We start from the raw sequence: 20285 nt of genomic DNA on the forward strand, positions 1-20285 counted from the left end.
TGGTCTCTACGGGCCTCGATTACCATTCATATAAGTCCCGCTGCTGCCCTTGCTTTTCTCCTCGTCTCTCTCTGCGGGTGACAGAGAATATTACTCTGTCACTCTCTGTTCTGCGCAACAAGGTGTCTACCGCGCGACTTACTTCGCTTACCTCTCAGGTCTCTCGATCCTGGGTCGCATTCCAACATCCACATCCCTTAGCGTCGTCTGGCCCCCTTTTCCTTGGTCGCCACGCCTCATCGATGGCCTCGCAATCCTTGGAATCGTCCAAGGACGATTTAGCCTCCCACCAGGGCGGTACCCCTCATGCGGCTCGCGGAGCCAGCGCAACCCCGCCACCCTCGGCCTGGTTCCCACTAGGTTACAGAGAAGGCTTCAGTCAATGGGTATGTTGTCAAACCCGGAAATAAGCTCAAGTGTCAGTCACTGAGATGGCTTTCCAGTGGTCGAGTCTGCCGGCTGCCGCAGCCGAGCATAAGGTTCTCTCATACTTGCCCTACCTTCAACATGAACCCCCTACGCATTTGCAAACCGGAAAAACAAGTAACCTCCCAAGTGGCGAACCGGGGAGCTTACAATCGGCCGACCACAGCCAGGAGGGCGAGGTAGCGGCCAATTCACTCAACGATCCCTATGGTCCTCGGAGGTGGCGCTCCAGCATGGTCGAGCTGAGCGGCAAAAATCGAGCTCTTAACGAATTTTCTGTGGAGCGAATTGGGGAGGAAGCAAACCACCACTTAGTGATGGTTCATGGATATGGAGCCGGGTTGGGCTTCTTCTACAAGAATTTTGAACCTCTGAGCCGACTGAAAGGGTGGCAACTACATGCGCTAGACTTGCTGGGAATGGGCCGTAGCACACGGCCGCCGTTCCGTATCAAGGCGAAAGACCGTGAAGATGCTATCAGAGAGGCGGAAGATTGGTTTGTGGACGCCCTGGAGGAATGGCGCGTCAAACGCAAAATCGATCGCTTCACTTTGCTCGGCCATAGTTTGGGAGGTTACATGGCGGTCGCCTATGCCCTTAAATATCCTGGTCGCTTAAACAAGCTCATCTTAGCTTCACCGGTTGGGATTCCGGAAGACCCATATGCTGTGTCAGCAGATATGCCGTCCGAGTCCACGATGGCCAATGAATTCTCCCAGGATCAGCGCAAAATCGCAGAGTCCGCTTCATCAGTGCCGCCGGAGACAATCCAGAAAGGTGACAACAACATCCTCCTAAAAGGCCCGCCGACAAGAAGTGCTGCTTCCGATCGGCCTCCCCGACGAATGATTCCCAAGTGGTTTGCCTATCTGTGGGAGGCCAATATATCTCCCTTCAGCCTGATTCGCTGGGCGGGTCCCCTAGGCCCGCGACTTGTATCGGGCTGGACATCCCGACGGTTTTCTCATTTGCCTGCGGACGAGGCCAAGGCTCTCCATGATTACTCATATTCGATCTTTAGCCAACGGGGCAGTGGAGAGTATGCTCTCGCCTACATTCTCGCCCCCGGTGCCTTCGCACGCAGCCCCCTAATCAGGCGCATTCAGGGGGTAGGAAGACAGGTGCTTCAGATGCCCTCATCCTCTACGCAAGAAACTACACAGGCCATAGAGTCGTCTAGCCAGAACTTACCGCAGCCCGACTCTACCATAGCTTCAGGCTCGTCTCTGTCAACGTCCGCCAAGCGCGAAAATGGTCTCCCCATAGTCTTCATGTATGGCGATCATGACTGGATGGATGTTAAAGGTGGAATGGCAGCAAAAGCCAAGCTTGACGAAGAGAAGCGCCGGGTGCTTCAAAACGCAACCCCGGAACAGCGAGAGGCGGACCACGGCTCGGCCAAGGTTGTAGTCATCAAGAATTCGGGCCACCATGTGTATCTGGATGGATGGGAAGAATTTAATAGCTTGGTTCTGTCCGAGATGGAAGATGTTGGTCGCAAGGATGCAAAATAAGAAGACATAGACTTCTTTTCTTTCATTATTTTACTGTTTATAAAGAGCGATTCTGGATTACTTTTGTCGGGGTACACGGTGTTAATGGCTGCGGCAAGTGAATATGCATAATGTATACAATTAGACTATGAATACGTATCAAGGGATTGCTGATCTGCTTTTGGTCTCGCTGCTTGGATCGTGTTTGGATATCGCCATCATGTGACAGTCGGTTTGTTCCGAGTGCGATACCGAACCAATACGATACCGACGGTAATCTATTGTCAGCGTCAAACTAAACCCATCATTCCAACAGTTCAACGTTTCCTTCACGATTCTATCTTTGTCTGCGCCCTTCGTGCTCTCACTCCTTTTACCTTCCATGCTGTGAGATAGCGCCTGGCCGTGAAGGCCGTGCTGTTCTGATCCTTCAGTTTATTTGTTCTCCGTCCGCTTTCCCTTTGCTTTAGAAGATCCTTCTGCTTGTCGACTGTCGCGGACATGGCCTCCGCAAGCCTGGATCAGCTGGTTAAGGGGTCACCGGCTCCTGTAAATCATCTCTCGTCCTCATCAACATCGTCCGACGCATTGAATTCTGCTCCACAGTCATACCCTCAGAATTCTTCCGATCCGTCTTCCCCGCCACCCCCGTCAACACCGGACCCGCTGTCAACGTTGCCATCCTCACCACCTCAGATCTACCTGAACCTGCTCATCTTAGAAAGTTCTCTTCGGGCTCAATACCTTGCACTGCGTGAACGCCGGCGGCAGAACACATTTTTCCTTCTACTGCTTGCTGCCTGGATCACCTACTTTGCCTACGCGCTGTTCCTCCGTCCTCGCGAAGATGGCCGCGGGGTAGGCGGCTCCGTGTACTGGGTGGTGGAGATGTGGGAGAAGGTTGCGCTACTCGGAGGTGTGGTTACGGCACTATTGGTCTGGGGCACGGGGCAATGGGAGCGTGGAGTACGTTGGCCGCGGCGCTGGCTCGCCGTCGCCAACCGTGGTCTTCGCACGATGAATACCAAGATCGTTGTGATCCGCGGTCCCTGGTGGCAGGAGCTGTTATCATACCTCTCCTTCCTCTTCCCCTTTTCCATCCCACTCTTCCCTTCCCCGGTTGGAGACTTCCAATACATCGAAAGGCCTGCGTTGGAGAAACGCGCTGGTGGTCGGCAGCACCACCAGCCGTACTACAATATGGACATGGAATCGGGCCTGGTGGAGGAAGACCTTAGTCCGGGAGGCGATTATATCCGACTACTCCTCTTGCCCAAGTCATTTTCTCCAGAGTTCCGTGGGAACTGGGATGACTACCGCACCGAGTTCTGGGAAAAGGAGAACGAACGGCGTGCCCAACTGCGTCAGAAACTGCGCCAGAAGGAGCGCCAACTAGCTCAACAGGATGGCGGCTGGTTCTGGTGGTTTGGCATTGGGTGGAAGGCGTCGCAGCGTCGCCGAGCCGCTGCAGCGACAATTACCAAGTCCGCCGACGACAAAGCCCATCATCGACATTCCCACCACTCCAGCATCTCTAGGCTGAGCCACGAGCCGAAATCGCCTGCCCGGCGTAGCACGCGCTCGGACTCGCACTCACGGACGCCATCCCGAAGCAGCACCCCCGTAGATACCGATGACCGTCCTCCGTCGAGGTCGTCTATGAGTGGCCGTCCCCGTCGGGGAAGCCTAACCCCTAATTCTACGGCGTCAGGCTCCGAGCAAGGACATCAGCACCGCAAGAAGAAATCCAAGACTCTTTCCCGGGGAGTGTCACCCCTCACACAAGCACAGATCAGTGAGGGTGTGCGTACCTCGTCTTTCTCTTCCGACGACTCCGGTTTCCTAGCGGAGTCCGACAAAGTCAAAGATGAGGAAACTAGCATATAAGTTGTAATTCAAGCTTTGAATCTATACCCCGGTTTCTAATGTTGGATGCATCATAGCATGTCCGTACAAGACGTGTGACTATGTTCTATGCCATCTCTTTTCTTCTGCACTCTTCTCTCATCATACTTCTTTATCTCGGTTTAATAATTCAATTTTTTGTCTATATCTTCAGTGATCTAGTCTGGCTTACCAAAGTGGGTTGAGAACCGAGCATTCTGCTTAGTAGAAGATGGGAATGGGCAAGACGTACTGTACAGTGATATAGATGGAATTTTCTATAATTACATCGATGGTTGTGGATGTATTGAAGTGGTACTGGACGAAGAACCAAGAAGCTTCAAGGATTATACTTCGAGGTATTATGCAAGGAACGAAAGTTTATTGCACCAAATGCGAAGACCAGAACTTAATGTCAGGGCCAATTGACATCTGCAATGTATAGACTAAAAACCCTCCGAAACGCCGAACTAACCCGTCGATGGGGATGAAAGTGACATTAGAAGTTAACGTGTCCGACATAAATCCCTTTTCTGCTCCCAATCAAAAGTCGACCATACAACTGAAACTCCACCAGTTCTCTATGCTATTAAATTCTGTAAACGGTCTCGTCATCCTCAAGGAACCTAGAGATTCAATGTTAGTCATGTTATGAGTTCTTGACGTGAAAGTCTTTAGATAGTGTGTGCTTACATCAATTCATTTCTCTCGTTCATGGCCCTCAAGGCCTGGATTGCTTCGGGACGTTGGAACACATGGCTCTCTCCGAGAGATCGTGCTCCACGCACTGCTGTGTTCACAGCCCCAATGAGCTCTTCCACGTCAGCGGTGTCGCCTGTGGTGAACAGTCGTGTACCCATGAGCGGGCCCAGGGCCTGGCGGAAGACTGTTAGACGAGCAGGCTGTATCGGCTGGGACGCACTGGCAGACGATGTCTGGGGCTGCGAAGTGTCTGTCTGGGAGTCGATGAGTTGTGAGGCTGGCTGAGAAGATGCTACAGACATCTGAGACTGGCTTTGCGTTTGAGTACGCGTGCCCTGGCTCGACCGTAACCGTTGACCACGAGGACTGGCGCTGTATAGACCATCGCCATCTTCCGAGGCATCGTCTCCATCAGCGTCCATTTCATCGGTAGTGGAACGATTCGCAGCTGCACGCGCGCGCAGTGCTCCGCTTCTCCGGCTTGACCGCGGGGTGGCACTTGCAGTTTGTGCGGGAGTATCATCCTCATCAGAGTCTTCCTCGGACTCGCTCTCGGAGTCCTCGTCGAATGTAGTGACCTTTCTCCGCTTACGGCGCTCGTCTTCGAGAACCTCCTTGAACATGGCAAAACGCAGAAGAGATTCAGCAACCTTTGCATCCCGTTCTTCAACTCTGTTGGACAGACGGGACTTGGCGTGAGCGGTAGCCAGACGAATCAATGTCTCTAGGGTACGCGCGGTGATAGGCGATGTCCTGCGCTGATTACCAGACAGTTCATCGTTTCTCAGCGCCGAGTAGGTGGTAACAATGTGGTCAGCGGCTCCCTTAGTCAACACGGGCTTGACTCTGGACTTGGCGTATTGAATGTATTTCTTGATAAATGGAATGCTCAGAATTTCAACGTCCTTCTTCTTGCCCCGGCCTGTGTTAGCCATGCCAGCATGAAGCATGGCATTGAACTTTTCATACACCTCTGTGGGCTGGTTTGAATCCTGGTTATCCTCGAGTCCAACACCCAAGGTCTGATTGAGCTGTTCCCTAACTGGAGCGCCCTCTTCAGTGCCAGGCTGACGGTAACGATGCATACGAAGGACGTGCTCGGACACCATCCTGTCCTTGGAATCTTCAATGTCGTCTGTCACTACGAAAAGCAAATCGAAACGAGACAAGAGAGAGTCCGGTAAGGCGATGTTCTTGTGCGGGTCCTTGTGGGGGTCGTATTGTCCGTAGATGGGGTTAGCGGCCGCCAGGACACTGCAACGAGCATTCAGACTCGTGTGAATACCAGCCTTCGCGATGGTAACGGTCTGCTGTTCCATGACTTCGTGAATCGCCACGCGATCTACATCACTCATCTTATCAAACTCATCAATACAGACCACACCGCGGTCTCCCAGAACCATTGCACCAGCTTCCAGTCTGCGCTCTCCAGTCTCTTTATCAGACGTAACAGCGGCTGTAAGACCGACACCCGATGAGCCTCGTCCGGTTGTTGCAATCGCCAAGGGCGCAGTATTCAAAACGAAACGGAGGAGCTGAGATTTGGCTGTCGAAGGATCACCAACCATCATGATGTTGATGTCACCACGCAAGTGTGTTCCATTATCGAGGTTTTTCTCCATGCCACCAAGCAGCATGAGCAAGATTGCCTTCTTGATATAGTCGTGACCGTAGATACTCGGCGCGAGGGAATGAGACATCAACTCAAAAACGTTCTTTTTCTTGGAAACCTTGTTGATGTTGCGAATATCTGTGTCGGTAATAGTGGCTTGCGCAATTCCTCCACCGGATTTCGATGATAACTGAATAATGTTGTTTGCCAAAACAAGTGTGCGGAATGTCGACGAGCCCGAGTTTGCGTTTCGATTTCCTAGAGACCGGTAAATACCTACCAACTGAATTCTATCACCAGGCTTGGCTCGGTCCACGAGATCGTCATCCAAGATCACATCAACACTCCGGGGCAGTTGGCCGGCCGGTGCTCTCTCTGGCATTTCTTGAATCGAAATGGTTTGGTGATCCATATAGGTCGAGTAGCCGTATTCCGTGATGAGCTGAAAAGCAAACACACAATTAGCTGGCTACAGTCAGTACACCTCGGTAGCTTTGGACATACAGGATTCTTCTCGTCATCCTCCTGAGGATAAACATTCAAACTTGTCGCTCCGCTGGCCGTCATTGTTTGATCCCTATATTTCCTCGACAAGAACCTGTCTTTCCTTTCACTATAATGCACACTCTGTATAATCTTTGGCCGGACCAAAGAGCATTTTGTCACAATGCCCTCGAGGGAGATCATCCGGTTCAAATGGGTCGAACCCAAGGTCCGTGGGTTACAAGAGAACTCTCCAAAAGCCCCGACATAGGCGCAGTAGTAGTTCTACTCGATTGTCAGCCCCCATATTTTATGTGTATGAGCGCATATGGCTAGAATAACATACCACTTCGTCTGCTGTCTCTCTAGAAGGTCGGTGCGGTATTGTCTTGATAACGTCTTTCAAAGCTCTATCGAAAGCTTGGGAATAATCGAATGGGGAGGTGAGAAGCCTTCATTCAAAGATTAGCATATTGTGGGCTTTGTCCAACGAATTATCACCTACCCATCGGCCAATTCACGGTTATGCGCTCTGATCTCGTCAATGCTGACCTATTTGAAAAAAAAAAAAAGATTTTTTTTAGCTCCGTATACGCTAATCGTCATTTCAAGGCAGACACGCAAGAACGTACTATTAAGCGCCGAAGTCCTCGATTTAGCATCAACACGATATCAGCACGATAACTGTTCTGCAGGTCAGAAGCTACATCTTGAAACAGTAATTTAGACAAGCAGAGTTGATTTTCGACTTGACGGACCTTCTGGCTCTGGCATCATCACCTGAAAAGGAACAAAGGATTCATCAGTTTTCGTGCTCTAATGCCACACAACACTGCCCATAGTGACTTACGGGGATCGAGGAACTCAATAGCGGCACGCACTCTATCCTGAGCGGCCTCATCACGGAGCTGCACTCCGTCCATGGTGATAATGTGCTTCACGGACAATTATACGGGGTGTATTAGTAAAAATTCAAATTGATCGATGTGATTTCAGTGCAACGAATGGTCCTTATAAATTTCGATAGCACACGCTAAATCATAGAAACGCGGAGAGGAGGGGATGGTTTGGTTCGTTGCGCCCTTGACAACGGGTGGGATGGCGGAGGATCTTTCTCAAAGCTGTGGAAACACGCCGTCCCAATCGGGCATAATTGGAACGCGTGGTTCTTCTTTCCCACAACGCGTTCACACGCGGAATGAGTGATGACTCAGCGGTACGAGACAACCCATCTCTTTAAGTTTTGAGTGTCAAGTTGTGAATTGCCTAACTGGGAAATATCAACAATAAAGGTACTATAGCCCAGAGACTGGTGCTAGAAAATTGAAAGCGTTAAGTTGAACTATATCCAATAATATTCGTACACTCTCTAGATATCTCTTATACATAAGTGGTATGGTACATTTTGTGTTCTGGTATATACAATGCAACAACCTTTCTCCTTCTAATTACGCTCTTTCGACTCTTCGAAAGACATGGCCTCTTCATCAACAACCTCTTCCATCAATTGGTCATAGCCATCATCTGAAGCATCCTCGTCCATGGCAAGTAGATCATCAGTCAAGGTGGAGGAGTCATTTGCAAGGTCACTGTCGATGTTCTCGTGATGCTCATTGTCCAACAAGTCATCGTTGGCTTGCTGCGCATTGCGTCTTGTCTCTAACAGCGACTCAGCCTCAATATCATACTCATCTTCGTAGTCAATGGTCTTCTCTGCAGGTGTAGAAGTGCCCTTGGGAGTCTGCACACCACCGGCTGCATGTACGTCGGTTTGATGTACTGAAGCTCCTTGAGACTTGGCGTCTCGCTGCGCTCGTTCTTCAGCCACATCATATGCCTTAGTTGGCTCACCAGTCGTTTCATCAATTTCCAAAATTGGTCTCCGTTGGCCGCCAACTCCAAGGATGCCGCCAGTCCAGACGAAATGCTCACGACCATCCATGTCTTCCTTCTTGTCTCCTTGTTCCTGACGACGTCGGAGCAAGACGCCCTGGAATTTCTCGCGTAGATAAGGCATATCGGCGATAGCCTCAATAGTTCGGGGGGCTGCTTTATGAAGAGAGCCAAGTTCTGCCCCTCCATCAAAGATGCTTCTTTCTCGGGCGCCGAGCAAGGCAGAAGCCAGATATACCATGGAGACATAAGTAGGTTGCATGAACTCGGGCTGGATTTTGCTCCAATACTTGCGACCTTCCTTGCCGAGAAGGTTAGGATGCTTTCCACGCGTCGGGTTTTCGATGATGTCGATGCCAGCCGGCACACCAGGGGGCTTTAGTCCGTATCCTCGTCGAAGGCTTTTCCATCCAGGGAAATTTGGCATAAACTTTCGCTCAAAGACAGTGAATGCCTCAGTCTGATCGGATATTTTCTCTGAAGATGCAAGCATTTGGACGAAAGTGGACCAATTGTAAGTGGTCAACATAAAGCCAGCTTTCTCGACGTCCGCTACGGCTTGGGGAATCCTCGAAGTCTCGTTCCGATAGGCAAGGGAACGCATGTACAAAGACAGTGGTCGGGACAGCAGGAATTGATATGCCGGCAAAATTGCTGACCTCTTCGGTCGCTCGGCAATGCAACCGTCCAGGTCTAGCAAAATATCCTTGTGATGGCCGACAGAATTAGGCAGAGTTGGCCGAGGTGGTTCAATGATCTCTGTGGAGGGTAGCTGGCTGGAAAGCCATTCATCAACTGTAGGGCGTCGGGCCAACTTTTTGGCACGAGAAAATGCCATCTTCCAGCATTCTTCTACCTTTTTGTGTTGCTCCGCCTTTAGGTAGGCAAGCATCAACGCGGAAAGTAGACGCAACGGTGCTTTGTCATAGACGTTCTCCGAGGTAGTCGACGCCTGCCGATCTTTAATGAATCGATCGAATAGCTCTCTGGCCTTCACAAAAGCTCCCCTTGTGCCATATGCCGTGATGATGTATTCATAGTACATAGCGGGGAAAGCGTCACTAATCGTTTGTTTACCAACACCGGGCATCGGTAGCTTCGTAGCCAACTTGGTGGTGTCGAACTCGGCGATAGTCTCCGCAAGGAACTTCTCGGCATTATCAAGGCGAACACTGGCGCTATCCACCTGACTATTGCTGCTTTTGATAAGCTGCAAATCGCGCTGAAGCTGACTTTTCAGAACAAGCAAACTTGAGCTGAACCCAGGTCGGTTGAAACGCTCTTTGATCTCGCGGAAGATGATGTGGACCATGTCCCGATTGCGGTCCTTTACATAACCATACAGAATTATGGCGTAATGGAACTCTGTGGCATACATCCGATGGCTTCGATGAAGCGTTCTGAGAATGCGACGCGCAGAATCCGTCTGTCCAATGAGTACCAAACTAAGCATGAGGGCAGCATACGTCATGCCATCAGGCTGCAGGCCGGCGGCATCCATACGGGAACGAACCCGAGAGATCGATTCCAAGTCCATTCTGAAAGCATAATTCCAAAGAAGCACGTTCCACATTCTCACACGTGAGCCTTTCACATCCAAACCGAGACAAGTCTCTGCCACGCTCTCAGCCATGTTCAACTGGTGATTGTTACAATAGGCCTCCACGATGGTATCAAGAAATGGAGCGGTGATCTGCACATGGCGCTGTTTTGCTAAAGCGAGCAGCTGACGTACAGTGTCAATATCGCCTCTGTTAGCGCAAAGTCCCATCAGTGTGCCAAAAGAGTGGGAGCTTGGTTCCACGCCCTGCTGGATCATTTTCTTAAATGTGGTAAAACTTCCAGACAAATCACCAGCATTGGCATATGCCGTAAGAAGGATATTCCAGCATACAGCATTCGGCACCAGGCCAAACTCTTCCGATATCCTTGCAAACTGGCGGAGAGTCTCTTGTACATTGCCATATCTCGCATGTACATATAACAAGGGAGTCAGAAGCCTCCGACTCAACGGCTTCCCATGATCTGACAGGAACCTTTCAAATATTTCGTTGACGTTCACCACGTCACCAGCTCTTGAGAAGGCGATAAGCGCGTGCTTATAGGCATCGATTGAGGGCTTGCCATGAAACAGGCTGAACTCATCCAAGAGATACCGAATACCAATGGTGATTTCAAAGGTAGACAAGCGTCTCAAGAGTTGATTTAACAGCTTTGCGGGTGGCACTTCATTTTCCATCTGCCAACGAAAATTACGGTACACCACAATGGCCCGAACGAATATTGATCGGGTCTCAGATGACTGAAGAGTCTTCATCAGACTGAAGTAATGACTAGGGGTTAGTATGGATAAGGCATTATATTCTTTCAGAAGTAGGAGCAGAGGTTCTGTGGCTGTTTTCACAATGATCCCGGGCGTGGAGAAGGTGTGGTCAAGTAGGAACCGGGCGAGTTCGCGTGCTGAACTATTAGCGACTTCATTCTGCAACCATGTGGCAAGGGCGATCAAAGCGTTCGGTACATTGGAAAAGGTTAAAGAGGATGCAACCTGTTCCCACAGCCCTTGTTCATCAGATGTCGGTTTTGATAACCAGGCTTGTTGTGCATAATCCCACTGCTCAGTATTCACAAAATATGCCAAAGTGTAAGCCCAGCACGGGATTCCCAGGCCCTTCTCCAGTGCTACCTGGCATATACGGTCCATCTCTAGTGGCCTTTCAGCCGCCAAGTACGACTTCGCCATATGCAAGTAATCCTCCGCGGACCGAGAATCGGCAGGGATTCCTTCAAACAATCTCTTAACCCGTCTGTGATTGACATCTTCCTCTGAATTGCTTAGGATCGCGAGGAGGGCCGGGTTCGTATCAAGTGGGTGGCCTGCAGTCACGTAAAGTGACCATGCCTTGTCGTATTCCCCGAGCTTGCCATCCCCTAACAATGACAACAGATCATGCTTTGCCCGCCTCCGTTCATCTTCTCGATCTTTGCGACTAGTAATAACGGGGCCTGATCTATCTGCACCAGCAGGTTGGTAGAGGCTCGCAGCTCCCGACGTGTACGTTCTAGTAAGAGTTGCAATAGCCCTTTTCCTCCGGCGTGCGGTGAACCTTCTCGGGGATCGTATGAGACAGGACGCCGCAAATTCCTGTGTGCGTGGAGGATACAAAAAGTCCAAAAAGGGAGTCCGTGGTTCGGGTGCAACTCTGTCTGCGGTCGGAGTTCCATTTACTGTATTCGACACTCCTCGGGTTGAAGTTGGTGAGACAGGAAGCCAATGCGGGGAGTCCGAATTTGTGCCACTAGTTTGCCCAAAGCTAGGATACAGCGGTCTTGGACTTCGAATAGCGCCATTAGAATCCCGGAAGAAACGCCGTCCTGCGCTCTCAAGGCATCCGGCAGCCCGTTCCAGCATTACCTTGAAAGATTGCGGCGTCAAACCCTGAAATCACCGAAATCGAACAGGAATGCGTAGCATATCGGTTCTAAATCTCCTATCGATCCAGAAGTGGAAGTCAGACCGGTGCTTTATGATGTACTGTTAGGTGCTGAAGAGAGGAGAGGCGCACCGTGAAGTGTCTCTTGTGCACGAAGCTCACAAAATGCTGACAAACAGTCGCTCCGAATATCCAGCAAAATGTCTGGCTTATGCTTGATAACCCCGGCAGGATCACGAGGAGCAGAGACCGCGTTCGCAGACCAAACGTCGTGGAGTTGACGCGGAATGAAATTTTGAGTAGGTGGTAGCAAAGAGCTTCGGCCGATGCTGGAAAAGAGAATCCCGCGAAATCAGCCGGTCATTCGTTTGGCCGAAATCTGACCACGCCAGCAACCCGCACTCTCCAGTCCGACGCCTACCCACCTTAGGAGAGAGGCGTCAATCTATCCACTTGATACCTCTAATTACTACCACAATGGATATTACAGATTATATTTTCAACCAGAGAGAGGAGGTCCTCTTAGCTGGTGATTACAATGCCTACCGTGCCCATGCCACCCGCAAATTGCACAAACTCCGCAAGAAGCTCGGACAGACCACACCCAAAGGCCGGAAATATGCTGCCAAACCCCCCGTCAGCGCAGAGAATGTCAACGGCAATGTTGCGTATGTTCTTCCCAGTTGCAGCTCCGGCGTCGGTTCCGCCTAATGCCCACTTGTGCTGATTCGTACGGTTCAATAGATATGTTCACATCCTACTCGTAAGCTCGGAACGAGCATGGGCACAAGCACTGCAAATGAAGTCGGCGCATTCTGCAGATCCGTCAGCAAAGGGAATCACAGGTGCCGCCCGGCGCCACATCATCTCACGACTGCATAAATCAGCCGGTTATGCAAATGAACTTGTCCTCTTGTTACAAGACCAAGCTTCTGGTGCTACTGATCATGATCTTCTTGAAGCGCGGGCATACCATGCCACACTCTCAGGGGCCCTATCATTGGAGAAGCGGAAATGGGAACAGTGTATGCAAGACTACTCTGTATCTAGGGTTATATATGCAGCACTTGGTCAAAACAATAAGAAGGATGCATTTCGGGATCTCCTCTCTGGTACCGTCGACCCGAGTTTGAGATATGCTGCATACCAGATGAAGCTTCCACGATCGAAGCCTCTGACCTCTTTGGCCATCAGCTTTTTCCCGTCGGACGCCAACCTCAGGTCAGAAGTCGAGAAGGTGGATCCTAACTGTCTTAAGGAGGATGCTGCTGGAACAAGGAGAACTGCGGACGGGGAGGTGCAGCAACTTCCCGACACCATCACATGGAGGTCACGGACCGTTGCTTTGGAAGACGCCGCAATCTCCCAGGCTCTCGCGGCAGCTGCGGCGGCGGAGTCTCGCCTCGCCTCGTGGCTCGCAGATGCCTCGGGCAAATCCGCATCATCGAAGGATAAGGCAGCTGCCTACGATAACGTCATTATTGCCAGCCAAGATGCTGTGGATGCTACAAAGACGGCCATCGATGACCTTGTCGGTGAGGGCGTAGATCCTGGTGACAAGAGGATGCAGAGCTTGCAGATTACCCGCACTGCCGTCAATTTTGCTTTGGTGGGATGGAGAGTTGGACGTAATCGCGTATTGTGTGGTGAGCATGACGGCGTACATGGTGAGGCCGACCAGGCCAAGGCAACCAAGGGCAGCAAGGGTTCTGCCAAACGCGAAGAAACCAAAGGCAAGAAGCTGGCTCGTCTGCGTGAAAGGGTCGTTTTGTATGATTCTACGTTACAGAGCATCGAGTTCATCCTCGAGCTACCCGGTGTGGCAGCAGATTCTACCTTTGTTCAGGAGCTTGGCGCTAAACGTTCCTACTTCCGGGCCTTGAGGTATGGCATGATGTCGTTCCCCTTTCCGACGCGGAATTCTCTAACATGAACTTTTAGATGTCTCACCATTGGGCGGTCTCACAGTATCCTTGGAAAATATAAAAACGCACTTGCGTTGTTTTCGCAAGCGTTGGCGCTCAGTCAGGAGTCTGCGAGCTCGGTTCAGTCCACCACCGAAGCGGAAGAGTTGCCGAAGTTTGATATCACACGCAGCCAAATCCAGACCCTCCAGTCAACCTTGCGGTCCCTGGTTTCACAGTACCGCGGGCTTGTCACTCTGGAGAAGATCTCCGAGCAGCAATCGAAATCGGCCAGCGAGCGCCCGATGGTTGAGCGGTTGCACGAGTACCCCGGCGACGGTTTGGATTTGAAGAACCTCGTCCCATACCCACCTCAGATGCAACCAGTGCCAGTGAAGCCACTGTTTCTTGACGTCGCATGGAATTACCTTGACTACCCCCGTGAGAATGTGAACACCCAAGGTGCGGCTCCGACCTCAACTGAACCAGCCACCGAGGAAAAGAAGGGAGGCCGACGCGGCTGGTTTAGCTTTGGCCGGTAAGGTATGGGTATGGTGGTTACGTTTGGAATGAGTTGGAATGATCCTCCGTTATTTGATGCACGTAGGGCCTGGATATCAAAGGCATTTCTACTTCTACTCGAATGGGTCCAGTTAATTGATTAGACTCAACATTCAAAACCTTGAGTGAATATGAACAAGTGCAACGCAACGCTATGGGTTGACCGTGGCAGTTCACTTTAGTGCCTAGTTGTAATTGAAACAGCCTTAGCCCCTTTCCAGACCAGGCATGCCGATGAGGAATTGACTACCACTATCACTCCTTGACACAGGTAAAAATGATGAGGTGGCTCTTCATCAAATGGCTATGGGGCATTTTGGTAGACACATCGCTGTGCAAGTGGCTTTTGATTTCATTCTTTTTAGGTTTGCTAAAGTATATTGCCACTGTTGATTCTTCCTGTTGTCTTTCTCGAGGAACGGACGCTGGTTGCACGTTTATCATATACCGTGAAATGTACCTGGTGCGCAGGATCGATGGTATTGGTGCAAATATATGTCGTCCGCGTACATACAGAAGAGTTTATACTCAGAACAACAACAACGACAACAAGAGAACAAGAAAGAAGAAAAAGGCCGAGAAAGTCCGTAGTACTCCATAAACCAGAAAAGGCATATATATACTTAGTTCTCGTTACTATATACTTGATTTGGTTATGATTTAGCCTCTAGATTCAGATATCTTGATTGGCCACTGGGTTCAACTGACTTACTACGTCGTATATCTCTCGAGTGGTCGTTTTAGAAGATCAGAAGGTTATGAATTATCAATAGCTCAGCTTGGAAGTATAGAAGTACTAAAAGTGTAAAAGTTACGATTCTTTGTCAATGGTCCATAATGCAACAGAGCATGAGCCACCCGCTATTGTCCATGCCGGGAAACCCAGTCGATCCACTGATGGTGCTTGGTTAGGTATTTAATCAGGCAATCCACCATCAAAGGTTCGCGGATCCGCGTCCATTACATTCGAGTTGTGATTGCCTGCCCCAGGCAACTAGTGACTAACTGGCCTGAGAAACAGGACACGTGCACAGGCCAAGGGGCACGAACGACCGGGACCTCGACAACCGAATCACCTTTTCGCTGATTACTCGACACCTCCAGCTTCTCGAACAATTTCCCGAAGCAAGGGTTTACTAAGACCTTTATTTCCACCCCATGTGCACGTACTCCGTCGATATGGGGTTCTATCATGAGGACTGAATAAGGTCATACCATCCAAGTCGATATTTATGTAAATAATCCTGGTAGTCTAAATTAACGGATTGCTTGATTTATACTCCGGAATAACTCGACCTTATTAATAATAAATGATCGGGAAACAACTGAAAAAGTCAGAACCATATCTACCAGAGTGTACTGTTTTTTACGATGTACATTGTATCATGGTATCGGAAAGAACCAACCACTGGACTAGGGCTAGTAAGTACTAGTAGTAGTAGTAGTAGTACTACTAGTACTAGTAGATGCGACTGCAGAAACGGTGCAGAAGTTCGTTACCAAATACAAGGACTGGTACTATACCAATACTTAGTACTAGTACCAGGATGTCAGGGGGAGAGGACGTGCAATGTAACAAACAGGGATCATGATAGGCTTGATTGACCTCTTCGTATTGGATCCCTGGCAATACCGGGCCCCGGGGACGCTGTAAGGTTCCCGAAACCTCGACTAGTGGCCAACGGAAGCCCAGCATTCCGGATGACCCTGATCAACTAGTAACGAACTATTATTCCATTCCATGTAATCTTTGGATATTGGAAGTGTGTTTGACCAGCAACTTCAAGTGCCTGTCCCGTCCGGAGTAATTTCTGAATAGAATTCCCTTAATTAATGCTACCCGAGTGGAGACCATTGGGATGTCTCTTAATGGCGTCTGGAGTTTCTCCGGTGTTTCCGTACGTGGTGTTTCTTAACAGTAATGTATCCGTAACCCGTCTGCCGATCTATTACTATAATTTTTATTTTTCTTTTCCCTTTCTTTTCTTTTCCCACCTCCCCTGGGACTGACTCTCAGCCGTTCTCTCGCCAATTCCAATTTCCAAGAAAGAAGTTGGTGTCTGTCTTCGGGGTAGCCGTCACTCCTTCTCTTCCTTCTCCTTGACCGCACTGTTGGAGAGAGACCGAGAGAGTTCCCAGCACCAATCACCATCCCATCATGGCCAACATCACTGGGAGCTTTGTCTCCCCTTTAGCGGATGCTACCGTTGTCCCTCAGCTTTTCCAGCCCTCCGGACTGCTCGGGTCCTTGCTTGGCGATTTCAATGTCTGGAAGGCTTTGTTGACTCTGTTTATCGCGGCTGTTATCTACGATCAATGTAAGTCGTCTACCTTCTCCCTCGAATATTTTTCCATCCTGTCCTTCGTTCTACGACTCCTCTCCCTTCCCCGGCTGTCTCTGGAGCAATCCGTTGTGAACAATGACTGATGATCTTAACTTGGTACAGTCCGATACTTCTATCAGAAAGGATCCATTGTTGGACCCAGATGGAAGTTGCCATTCATGGGACCTTTCCTTCAGTCGGTCAACCCCAAGTTCCACGAGTACAAGGCCAAGTGGGACAGCGGAGAACTGAGCTGTGTTTCCGTCTTCCACAAGTAAGTCGTCTCTGATCGAGGATCTTTTCTGCACTGGGACAACGGCTGATACCAAACCTCGTTAGGTTTGTCGTCATCGCATCCACCCGTGATATGTCCAGGAAGATCTTCAACTCTCCTGCCTACGTCAAACCCTGTGTCGTCGATTCGGCGCATAAGTTGCTTGGCGAGGACAATTGGGTGTTCTTGGATGGCAAGGATCATGTTGAATTTCGCAAAGGCTTGAACGGCCTCTTCACCCGTTCCGCGCTCACTTGCTACCTTCCCCGCCAGGAGGAAACCTTTAACCAGTACTTCAAGCGCTTCCTCGAGAAGTCCAAGGCCAATGACTTCAAGCCTACCCCCTGGATGCCGGAATTCCGTGAATTGATGACTGCCATCTCTTGCCGTACTTTTGTGGGTCACTACATGACCGATGAGGTCATCCAGAAGATTAACGATGACTACTACTTGATCACGGCTGCCTTGGAGCTGGTCAACTTCCCGATTATCCTTCCTTACACCAAGACATGGTACGGAAAGAAGGCCGCGGATATGGTTATGGAGGAGTTCGCGAAGTGTGCCGCCAAGAGCAAAGCGCGTATGGCTGCTGGTGGAGAAGTCTCGTGTATCATGGACGCTTGGGTCAAGGCTCAGCAGGTCTCCGCGAAGTACAGGGAGGACGTCGCCAAGGGCATCCCCGCCGAGAAACCTCCTCAACTCCTTCGGGATTTCACCGACGAAGAAATCGCTAAGACTGTTTTCACCTTCTTGTTCGCATCTCAGGATGCAACCAGCGCCGCCTCTACCTGGCTGTTCCAGCTCATGGCCGACCGCCCCGAGGTCTTGGAGAAGGTGCGGGAGGAGAACGTGCGTCTCCGGAATGGTGACATCAACGCGCCTATCACCATGGAGCTGCTCGATCAGATGGAATATACTCGTGCTGTGGTGAAGGAGACTCTGCGTTACCGTCCACCCGTTATTATGGTCCCCTACCTGGTCAAGAAGGATTTCCCCATCACCGAAAAGATTACCGTTAAGAAGGGCTCTATGATCATCCCATCTGTCTGGCCTGCAACCCACGACGAGGAGGCGTACCCCAACCCAGACAGCTTCGACCCGGATCGCTGGATCACCGGCACCGCTGAGCAAAACCCTAAGAACTGGTTGGTCTTCGGCACTGGTCCCCATTATTGCCTGGGTCAGACCTACGCCCAGCTGAACTTGATGGCCATGATTGGCAAGGCCAGTATGGAGATGACGTGGGAGCACACCACCACCCCCAAGTCGGAAGACATCAAGGTGTTTGCCACGATCTTCCCTCAGGTATGTATTATCTTTACCCTACGACAAGCCCCGTGCCAAAGCGCTAATGCAACTTAGGATGACTGCCTGCTTACATTCCGCCCTCGTGCCTAAACTTCTATAATCGATTTTATTCTTCCCTTTTTCTTTTCAATTTCCCCTTTCCTTGTCGGTCCTCCAGTGTTAAATTCTCTATCTTGGAGATAGAATGGCCGTACCCTTCTTCTCTTCCTTCTATACCTGTATCTACTTTTTTGTACCATTCTTCCACCTTTGGGGGTTTTTTTCGGTGGTGGTTCTTTTTCGTTTTACCATTTCTTGTTTAACGGATGAAAATTAGGAACGTGCTTGTGCCGAAGACGAGCCACAGGGACTCCCGCGCTCGCAATGTATGAGGCCGAGCCGTCCGGGCGTACATGATATTGAACGATTCATGCAGGGTCGTCAGCTTTATGAACAGTGAAGCGGTGAAGGACGTGCCATTTTTAGATTACGCTACCTAGAATAATAATAATTGTGAGCCTTTTTCGTTTTTTTGTTCAGCATGAGCCGAAGCGAGTGTAGAGAAGATAAGGTTCTGAGGTTTTAAGTGCTTACGAGGAACACAACCCTGCACTGATCGCTCAGGGAATCCCTACCCTTAAGCGCTCTCACGTACTAACCATACGGTAATCTAACATCCAACCACACTACCACAATCCACCCGTCGTAGTGTTATTATCCTCCCCTTTAGGCAGGCGGTAATCCCCCCCAGACATACTGACATCACCTCAGCTCCATCTCCATCTCCATCAATCCCGAGGACTGCAACTCAACCCCCGTACAATACTAACCCCAATCACAAACCAAAATGGCCTCGATACAATCCATCCGACGCCCCCTAACAACCCTCGCATCCCGCACCACAAAGCAAATCTCCGCCCCGCCAACAACCAGACCTCTATTCCGCGCCATCCCGCAAACAACGAGAGCCTTCGGAACAGCACCACCATCACCATGTCTGGCTCGCGGAATTCCCTCCGTACGTCGCATGAAGTTGGCCCCAGTCCAACAGAACTTCTGCCGGTGGAAAAGTGACGGTGAACCCACTTTCAGACAATGGGGGTTTGAGGATGTATGTTTTGCCCTTGTGTTATATTTCCGCCCTTCCGTTTTAATTATCACATTTCCAAATATATATATATACATATATATATATATACCGGAACATAAAGAATCTCTACTCGCGAAAACAAATGATGCTAACCAACAAATCAAAAACAAAAATAGATCAACGCCTCCCTCCCGACCTCACCAGGAACAAAGCCCCAAAAGAACCTCATCCTCGTTGACGTGCGGGAGCCCGCCGAGTTGAAATCTACGGGTATCATCCCGTCCGCTGTCTCCGTGCCACTTGCGTCGCAGCCGGATGCGTTTTTCCTCACGCCGGAGGAGTTCGAGACGAGATTTGGATATCCTAAGCCTGGGGCTGGGGAGGAGGGTGATGTTGTGTTTTACTGTAAGGCTGGAGTGAGGGCGAAGGCTGCGGCGCAGTTGGCGGTGCAGGCTGGGTATGAGGCCGAGAGGGTTGGGGTTTATGAGGGGAGTTGGTTGGATTGGGCGGATAGAAAGGGTAGGGTTGAGAGGTGGGAGGGAGAGTCGGAGTAGTTTTTTTTTTGTGTCTCCTCTCTCTTTCTTTTTCCCTTTCGTTTTGAGCTTATGTGGGAAGGGTTTTGAGGGTTGATGGTGGTTGTATATATTGTATTAGATTGTAGGTTATGGTTATTTGGGATGAAGGGGGAACATGTGTTATTAGAACAGTCAAGTTATCGTATGGACTGTCTCAATTAAATCACATATGCTAGAAGCCAAAGAAATCCAATGAAATGAAACTAAATCACAAGTATCATTAACAAGCATAACTATAGGCATCAACCACGGCCACTTGAAATCCATTTCTGTACAGACACCTTGCTTTTGGACAACCCAGTCGTGATCATTCCTCATGCATGCAGGCTTTTAAGTGACTTTT

General features: G+C 50.1%; 7 protein-coding genes across 7 annotated transcripts; 5 read left to right on the forward strand and 2 right to left on the reverse strand.

Annotated features, from left to right (window-relative positions):
• Window positions 1-50: 50 nt before the first annotated feature.
• BDV38DRAFT_166593 (putative alpha/beta hydrolase) lies at window positions 51-2180 on the forward strand. Its single transcript, XM_032051881.1, has 2 exons — window positions 51-386; window positions 444-2180. The coding sequence occupies exons 1-2, from the start codon at window positions 243-245 to the stop codon at window positions 1938-1940; spliced, it is 1641 nt and encodes a 546-aa protein (XP_031910159.1). The 5' UTR covers window positions 51-242; the 3' UTR covers window positions 1941-2180.
• Window positions 2181-4099, forward strand: BDV38DRAFT_166668 (Spo7-like protein). The gene has a single exon (XM_032051885.1). The coding sequence runs from the start codon at window positions 2421-2423 to the stop codon at window positions 3804-3806; it is 1386 nt and encodes a 461-aa protein (XP_031910160.1). The 5' UTR covers window positions 2181-2420; the 3' UTR covers window positions 3807-4099.
• A 221-nt stretch (window positions 4100-4320) lies between these two features.
• BDV38DRAFT_166632 (MCM DNA helicase complex subunit MCM3) lies at window positions 4321-7937 on the reverse strand. The gene is made up of 6 exons (XM_032051884.1): window positions 7233-7937; window positions 7106-7152; window positions 6947-7052; window positions 6622-6885; window positions 4497-6559; window positions 4321-4429 (listed from the first exon to the last, which is right to left on the reverse strand). The coding sequence occupies exons 1-6, from the start codon at window positions 7260-7262 to the stop codon at window positions 4393-4395; spliced, it is 2547 nt and encodes an 848-aa protein (XP_031910161.1). The 5' UTR covers window positions 7263-7937; the 3' UTR covers window positions 4321-4392.
• Window position 7938: 1 nt separating this feature from the next.
• On the reverse strand, window positions 7939-12243 carry BDV38DRAFT_166608 (putative translation regulator (Cya5)). The gene is made up of 2 exons (XM_032051883.1): window positions 12060-12243; window positions 7939-11984 (listed from the first exon to the last, which is right to left on the reverse strand). The coding sequence occupies exon 2, from the start codon at window positions 11903-11905 to the stop codon at window positions 8045-8047; it is 3861 nt and encodes a 1286-aa protein (XP_031910162.1). The 5' UTR covers window positions 11906-11984; window positions 12060-12243; the 3' UTR covers window positions 7939-8044.
• Window position 12244: 1 nt separating this feature from the next.
• BDV38DRAFT_166600 (signal recognition particle subunit SRP68) lies at window positions 12245-14521 on the forward strand. Its single transcript, XM_032051882.1, has 3 exons — window positions 12245-12595; window positions 12672-13811; window positions 13869-14521. The coding sequence occupies exons 1-3, from the start codon at window positions 12405-12407 to the stop codon at window positions 14371-14373; spliced, it is 1836 nt and encodes a 611-aa protein (XP_031910163.1). The 5' UTR covers window positions 12245-12404; the 3' UTR covers window positions 14374-14521.
• A 1739-nt stretch (window positions 14522-16260) lies between these two features.
• Window positions 16261-18806, forward strand: erg5 (C-22 sterol desaturase erg5). Its single transcript, XM_032055495.1, has 4 exons — window positions 16261-16710; window positions 16840-16990; window positions 17056-18295; window positions 18353-18806. The coding sequence occupies exons 1-4, from the start codon at window positions 16551-16553 to the stop codon at window positions 18386-18388; spliced, it is 1587 nt and encodes a 528-aa protein (XP_031910164.1). The 5' UTR covers window positions 16261-16550; the 3' UTR covers window positions 18389-18806.
• A 195-nt stretch (window positions 18807-19001) lies between these two features.
• On the forward strand, window positions 19002-19998 carry BDV38DRAFT_166722 (rhodanese-like domain-containing protein). The gene is made up of 2 exons (XM_032051887.1): window positions 19002-19388; window positions 19544-19998. Exons 1-2 carry the CDS (start codon window positions 19125-19127, stop codon window positions 19919-19921), a joined length of 642 nt encoding a protein of 213 aa, XP_031910165.1. The 5' UTR covers window positions 19002-19124; the 3' UTR covers window positions 19922-19998.
• The last annotated feature ends 287 nt before the right edge of the window (window positions 19999-20285 follow it).

This window comes from Aspergillus pseudotamarii (genome assembly GCF_009193445.1).
Source record: "Aspergillus pseudotamarii strain CBS 117625 unplaced genomic scaffold BDV38scaffold_57, whole genome shotgun sequence".
In the NCBI taxonomy this organism is placed as follows: domain Eukaryota; kingdom Fungi; phylum Ascomycota; class Eurotiomycetes; order Eurotiales; family Aspergillaceae; genus Aspergillus; species Aspergillus pseudotamarii.

Bases quoted from the DNA above. Each gene is read 5' to 3' on its own strand.
- BDV38DRAFT_166632 (XM_032051884.1), bottom strand. From the start codon at position 7,262: ATGCTAAATCGAGGACTTCGGCGCTTAATA. The intron at 7,053-7,105 runs GTAGGTGATAAT...CTTTGAATGAAG, and splicing joins AACCGTGAATTGGCCGATGG to GCTTCTCACCTCCCCATTCG. The intron at 6,560-6,621 runs GTATGTCCAAAG...TTTGCTTTTCAG, and splicing joins AGGATGACGAGAAGAATCCT to CTCATCACGGAATACGGCTA.
- BDV38DRAFT_166593 (XM_032051881.1), top strand. From the start codon at position 243: ATGGCCTCGCAATCCTTGGAATCGTCCAAGGACGATTTAGCCTCCCAC. The intron at 387-443 runs GTATGTTGTCAA...ATGGCTTTCCAG, and splicing joins GAGAAGGCTTCAGTCAATGG to TGGTCGAGTCTGCCGGCTGC.
- BDV38DRAFT_166722 (XM_032051887.1), top strand. From the start codon at position 19,125: ATGGCCTCGATACAATCCATCCGACGCCCCCTAACAACCCTCGCATCC. The intron at 19,389-19,543 runs GTATGTTTTGCC...AAACAAAAATAG, and splicing joins GACAATGGGGGTTTGAGGAT to ATCAACGCCTCCCTCCCGAC.
- erg5 (XM_032055495.1), top strand. From the start codon at position 16,551: ATGGCCAACATCACTGGGAGCTTTGTCTCCCCTTTAGCGGATGCTACC. The intron at 16,711-16,839 runs GTAAGTCGTCTA...AACTTGGTACAG, and splicing joins GGCTGTTATCTACGATCAAT to TCCGATACTTCTATCAGAAA. The intron at 18,296-18,352 runs GTATGTATTATC...AATGCAACTTAG, and splicing joins TTGCCACGATCTTCCCTCAG to GATGACTGCCTGCTTACATT.
- BDV38DRAFT_166600 (XM_032051882.1), top strand. From the start codon at position 12,405: ATGGATATTACAGATTATATTTTCAACCAGAGAGAGGAGGTCCTCTTA. The intron at 12,596-12,671 runs GTATGTTCTTCC...ACGGTTCAATAG, and splicing joins AATGTCAACGGCAATGTTGC to ATATGTTCACATCCTACTCG. The intron at 13,812-13,868 runs GTATGGCATGAT...ATGAACTTTTAG, and splicing joins TCCTACTTCCGGGCCTTGAG to ATGTCTCACCATTGGGCGGT.
- BDV38DRAFT_166668 (XM_032051885.1), top strand. From the start codon at position 2,421: ATGGCCTCCGCAAGCCTGGATCAGCTGGTTAAGGGGTCACCGGCTCCT.
- BDV38DRAFT_166608 (XM_032051883.1), bottom strand. From the start codon at position 11,905: ATGCTGGAACGGGCTGCCGGATGCCTTGAGAGCGCAGGACGGCGTTTC.